This window comes from Suricata suricatta, chromosome 17, assembly GCF_006229205.1.
Source record: "Suricata suricatta isolate VVHF042 chromosome 17, meerkat_22Aug2017_6uvM2_HiC, whole genome shotgun sequence".
NCBI classification, from domain to species: domain Eukaryota; kingdom Metazoa; phylum Chordata; class Mammalia; order Carnivora; family Herpestidae; genus Suricata; species Suricata suricatta.
The window spans coordinates 497560-503559 of NC_043716.1; the positions used below are offsets into that span (position 1 = coordinate 497560).

A 6000-nucleotide genomic window follows, 5' to 3' on the forward strand; every position below is an offset into this window, starting at 1 on the left:
AGAGACCCCCCTAGTGCATGCCTCTAGGGTCGCAGAGCTTTCCCCAGCCTGGAACAGCCGTGCTAATGGAGGACCGCAGAGCACCGTCTGAGCAAAAGGCCCAGACGGGACTTCGGACTCCTACCGGACTCGGAGATCCTGGCCCGAACCAGAGACCGCGCGGTGGGGACCAGGCTGATACCTAGTGTTTCGCAGACACTGTCTCTTTTAGTCGCCCAACTGCTCTGGTGTGAGGATTAATGGAAACGGAGCCACAGAGAGGTTATGTAATTTGTCCAAGGTCACACAGCGAATGTCAGAGCTGGGGTTCAAACAAGGTTGGTGTGACTCCAGGGCCTGAGTGCCCAAGCGAGTCACAACCCACCTTATCGGACCTGTGGGCGGGGGCGCCGGGCCAGGAGAGACCCAGAGTACCATCCTGGCTCCTTCCTCAATCCCTCCAACCTGGGCTGCCCACCCCGTCCATCCTCAGGCGCTCTGGTGAATATTGACAACAGTGCAAAACCGAGCTTTCACAGGTCTCCCGTCTCCTGCGGGAACCCCGGGGACAGAGGGTGGCTGAGGTAAAGGGGGTGCATGGTGAGGCATCCCGGGGCGATAATCGGTGAGGGAGAGGGAGCTGGAAATGACCACGAGCTTTCTCATCCACACCCTAATTTTCTTCCAAGACGCTTCTTCTTTCCAGAGTGTCCCACCCCCTGTGGCGGACTCCTACATTACTGCTGCTCGGGGACCTCGTTCCTTTGCCCCCGGCTGTAGTGAGCTGCTGGTCTGTTCTGCAGGAGTCATTGGAGAGTCACAGCTTCTCGAATCCGGCTTTCTGATTGGCCACCTTCACCCAGAGGGACCTGCATATGGTGCGCGGGGGGCCCGCGGAGGGCGGTCAGTGGCCGGCCGGCCTGGACGGGCATGAAGCATGTGCGTCTGAATCAATCTGAGCACAAGTTAGAAGCCCCTCCCGGAACCCAAGCGCTCCCGAAGCAGCAGCACCGCCGTGTTCCTTTGATTTTAGACAGAACTTATGATTATGTCACTAACGCACCAACAAGCTTTCACTGAAAAAAAAAAAATAGAACGTTACAGACTAAGCGAACATTCTGTCTGACCACCGGGCTGCTGCAGAGTCGTCGCTGAGTGTGTGAGCCGGCGCGTTCCGGTTGGCACTGAAGCCTGGCCCCATACCCACCACGACATGAGCCCGGGCCTCGGCCACCAGGCCTCCCCAACCCCATCCCGAAAACCACTAGACGCGAAACACCCCGTGTGAGCTCAGAACTCGTCTCCAGGCCGCTGCGGCCCCCCCCCCCCCCCGCTTGGCGACAGTCTGGCCGGGGGACGGGAGGGATCTGGGCTGTCACCGGACGTGAGTTGTGCCCAACGTTACCTTCCATGGGGAGGAGGACAAAGGGGAGCACAAAATCCGGGCCGGGAACGGGAACGGCAGCGCACGCCTCGGGGCGTGGATTCGAGGGCGAAGTGACAGCATGTGTGTGAGGGGCGCCGGGGTCCCGGGAGACGGGAGGGGAGGTTGGAAGAAGGGGGTTTCAGCAGTCAGCCGCGGGAACCATCTTAGGCGGTATCCTTTCGGGGATCGCTAGGCTAAGGAGAATGACGTAACGGCAGAGGCATTTCACTTACCAGACACAAATTACACGGTGCGATGTTTCGTGCTTCTCGGTGGTGCCTTTGGAAGGATCCTGTGGTCAGAGTGGACCCGAGTCCGTGAGACGCGATCGTCAAGACTGCTGTCTGCCCGAGGGCAAGGTGTGTGGGTGGGAGTTTGTTTTTCAGACCGCATGCAATTTCGAGAAATGACTAGTCTCTGGGTAGAATTCAAGCACCGGAATATCTGTGTTTGTGTTTGGGGCAGACCCCAGGCGGGCTGGGCGGTGGAGTCAGGGGTGCCCTCCGGGCTCCCACTCCTGTCATTAAGCTCTGGGGCAAGAGGCAGTGTGTGCCCAGGTCCCCGGTACTTTCCCTTCCCTTCCGTCTGAGGTCGCTCTTCACACACTGGTTACGGCACCTGCTGCACGCTCCCCCTGCCCGGCCAGCAGACACTCCCCCTCCTTGTCCCCAAACGAGCATTTTCCCAAGCTCCTGAGGGGCATTTCAGGGTCGGCATTTGGGAGCCTTCAGTCACCTCAGCTGTTGCCAACACTGTGTCGTGGGACACGGGACCAAGGACCATGCACATCAAGTCTGTTCCTGTCACTTGTTTGAGGCAGAAGAGAAAAATTCAGACCGAGCATCTCTTTACTATAAGAGTTAGAGTGCACCAGCCGCAGGAGCCAGAGTGTCCGGGTCCTCAGGGAAAACTAAGGCGGGCAGCAGGCGGAGGCGGTGGGAAATGATTTTACAAAGAAAGCAGAAGACGCAGTCGGGGTTGAATTACTTCCTTGTCCTAGTTTGTTTTATAAGATATGGTAGACAGGGGCCAGGGTACGTAGTTTCCACTCTCTTTTATTTATTAATTTGTTTGGCAGCCAAATGGCCTTTAAACGCCTGGCTCAGGGACTGTGCGCTCCGAGGGTTCACGGGCCAGAAAGGTCAAGGCCAAAGCGAAAGAACGCACTTGAACTTCGTAGATACCGAGAAATCATCTCACCAGGGAGGAGCGCAGGGGGTGGTGGGGGTGGTCAGGTGGGGCTGCTCTCGTGGAGGGGAGAGGCCTGAGGGCGTGTGCGCGGGCACGCATGTCCGTGCATGTGCCTGCGCGCGCATACATGTGTGCGAGCGAGTGTGCGTGCATGCATCGTGTGCGCATGCGCGCATGTCCACGTGCGTGCGTGCACGTGCGCGCACGCAGGCGCGGAGCGGTGAGGCGGGTGGCCGCAGCCTGCGGGCGGGGCAGACGGCTGCGGAACAGTGCGGGGCCTTGGGAGGACACACTCCAGGCTGGACAGCGACCGCCGACCCCCGTGGCAGGTAGGTCTGTGTCCCCGGGAGAATGAGTGCGGCTCACACGAGGCGGGCTTTGCGGATGTGGTTAAGCTACGGGCCTGGAGGCGGGGAGTGGTCCCGGTCCGGGGGCCTAACGATAATTGCAGGTGTTCCTAAGAGATTGAATTAGATGGGGTGACACGGTCACCAGCTAGAGAGACTCCAAGGCGGTGCTGCTCGAGCTGAGTGCCGACCCAGGGACAGGATAAGGCAGGGACAGGGGTCCCCGAAGCCCCCGGGGGAGCAGCCCGGCTCACACCTTGGTTTCTGCCCAGTGACACTGCTTGGGGACTTCTGACCTCCAGAATGTCACAGTCTCCGGTGACTGTTACGCGCCCACGGGAAACTAAGACAAATCTAATGCGCGTCCTTACTGTGTCATGGACTCTTCAGGGCGGGCACTGCGTCACTTCACGTAAAAGGCAGAAGCCATTTACTGTCCCTGCCGTCCCGGCCTGTGTCCTAGGCTTGTCACAGCATCACATCGACCGTTAAGAATGGTCCCTGCCTGGCCGCCGCGGGCCGCGCTGACAAACTTCTCCAGGGGCAGAAGCTTCTGTTCCGTGAACAACAGAGATTGTTTCCTTCCCGCCGTGAAGCCGGAGGTCAGGTCAGGATGGCAGCCCGGAGGGGGCCTGGTGGGGCCGCTCTTCCCGCCGCCCTGCCCGCTCGGGTGGCTTCTGTCGCCGCGTGCGGAGGGCTCCCTTCTCTGAACACCGTCATCGGGGGTGAGGGCTTCACCACGTGGATTCGGGAGGATCCAGTCCAGCCACAGCTCCACGCCTGTGGTAAAGTTTGCTTTCGATAGCGTGTGATTCAAGGGGAGAAAGAAGAGTCGTCTGCATTGATGACACGCCCGTAATTCTGGCACTGACTTGGCGCTGGGTCGCATTGCACGGGGTTAAGGCCCCGCCCCTCGGGCTGACCTCGCTGCGCTTCCACCAGCCGAAAGCTCGGGGGTCCCCCGGGACCCGCATTCTGAGCGGTTGGCCACAGATTTGGGGGTTCCCACGACCCGCTCGGGTGCCAGAGTCCCCGGGGCCGCCGCACGGGCTCTAATCACGAAGGACGGAAACGGGTCCACCCAGACCGAGGGACTCCCGGGCGCGAAGCTTGTGTGTCCTCGGGGTGTCCCCCGCGCGGCCGGGTCACCACCGACCAGAGGACCCGGCTGAGTCCCAGCGCCCGAAGGCTTAAGCTGAAGCTCTCCATTTCCATGGCAACCCTTCCCCTCCAAGCTGGAGCATTTTACTTCCGTCGGTCTCGTGGCGATGAGTTTAGTTTTCTTGTCTCGGAAAGTGTCTTCGCTTCGTCCCAGTCCTTGAAGCGCATTTCCAGCGCACGCTGGAATTCTGGGACGACGGACATCCTTCTTCCGGCGCGCTGACCGCGTCCTGCGTCTGGCGCCGAATCTGACGTCGGCGGCGCCGTCTGTCCGTTTCCTCTGGCTGCGGTCTGATCCTGGTTTTCTCTTCACCCTGGGTGATAAGCTCCTTGGTACTTCTGCCCAGGCGTTGTGCCCCTCGAGCTTCTCCTGCCTGGGCTTTGCCTTGATTCTCCCATATTTACATGCATGTCTTTTGCCAATTTTGGAAAATTTCCGTCGTTTTTGGCAAATGTTTCTTTCTGCCTCATTTCTTCTTCTATTAGGACTCTGATTAAATAGAAGCACCTGCGTCGGTCAGTCGGTTAAGCGTCTGACTCTTGGTCTCAGCTCAGGTCATGATCTCACGGTTTATGGGATTGAACCCCATGTTGGGCTCTGCGCTGGCAGTGGGGAGCCTGCTTGGGATTCTCCCTCTTGCTCGCTCTCTTCTCCTCCCCTTTTCTCTCTCACACTCTCAAAATAAATAAATAAACATTTAAAAAATGTATGTTAGATATATTCATCCCCTCCCTGTTCTGTTCTCCCCCCCTTGCTGCTTTTCAGATTGGATTCTCTCTTCTTTTTTTTGATGTTTATTTACTTATTTTGAGAGAGAGAGAGAGAGAGAGAGAGAGAGAGAGAGAATTCGAAGCAGGCTCTGAGCTGTCAGCACAGAGCCAGATGCTGGGCTGAGCCAAAATCAAAAGTCAGATACTTAACAGATGATTGAGCCACCCAGGCGCCCCTTAGATTGGATAATTTCTATTGATCTAAGCTTCAAGTTCACTGACTTTTCCCTCTGCATTGTCTGTCTGCTGTTAATTGCTAATTTCAGGTATTGTATTTCTCAATCTTAGAATTTTTACTTGTTAAAAAAAGTTTTTTGTTTATTTTTGAGACAGAGACAGAGCACAAGCGGGGGAGGGACAGAGAGAGGGAGACACAGAATCCAAGCAGCTCCAGGCTCTGAGCTGTCAGCATAGAGCCCGACGCGGGGCTCGAACCCATGGACCGTGAGATCATGACCTGGGTCGAAGTCGGACCCTTAACTGACTGAGCCACCCAGGTGCCCCTGATTGTTTTTTAATAGTTTTCATTTATCTCTTGAGACTTCCTGTTTATCCATTAAAGACATTGTTTTCTTTATGTTGTTAAGCGTAGCTGCAATGGCTGTTTGCAAGTCCTCTCCTGGGACTTCCCACGTTTGGATCATCTTGGAGCTGGACTCATTGGTTGCGCTTTCTTTTGAGTGTCGGTGCCACCTGCCACTTTCTGTGCTTGTCGAGGAACTTGGGATCGAACCTCGGGCATCTGAGGACTCCAGTGCGGAGAGTCTGGCTTCGGTGACAGTCTGGGGAAAGCACTGGCTTGTTTTGTTAAGCAGGAAATTAAGGGAATGGACGCAAATGCAGACTTTGCTTCTCAAAGAGTTTCGTGGGGAGCCAGGTGACGGGAGCCTGCCGCTTTCTGGAAGGGCGCTGGGAGAGGAACCAGGCACAAACAAGGCTGGAAAGGAGAAAGGGCACAGGGGATGACAGCGTATACGCACTGTCGCCCCGAACAGCTCCGCAGTCCCTGTTTATTGAGAATATGATGGTCAATGCCAAGGTTGTCTTTAGTGATCAGAGAGTGATCTCATGAGAAAAACAGACCTTGCTCACGCAGGGACGTTATGGTTGATCAGACATAATCAG

General features: G+C 56.8%; 1 protein-coding gene across 4 annotated transcripts in view; it reads left to right on the forward strand.

The window, feature by feature from the left end:
* The first annotated feature begins 2826 nt into the window (after positions 1-2826).
* SLC13A5 (solute carrier family 13 member 5) overlaps positions 2827-6000 on the forward strand; it is a 33066-nt gene continuing 29892 nt past the window's right edge. For 2 of the 4 annotated variants that reach the window (XM_029928152.1, XM_029928153.1), the window contains exons 1-2: positions 2827-2925; positions 3407-3550. In XM_029928152.1, coding sequence (XP_029784012.1) covers positions 3438-3550 — 113 coding nt within the window. In that variant the 5' untranslated portion in view covers positions 2827-2925; positions 3407-3437. The remainder of the gene's footprint in view (positions 2926-3406; positions 3551-6000) is intronic. The other 2 variants (XM_029928154.1, XM_029928155.1) reach the window with 1 other exon arrangement.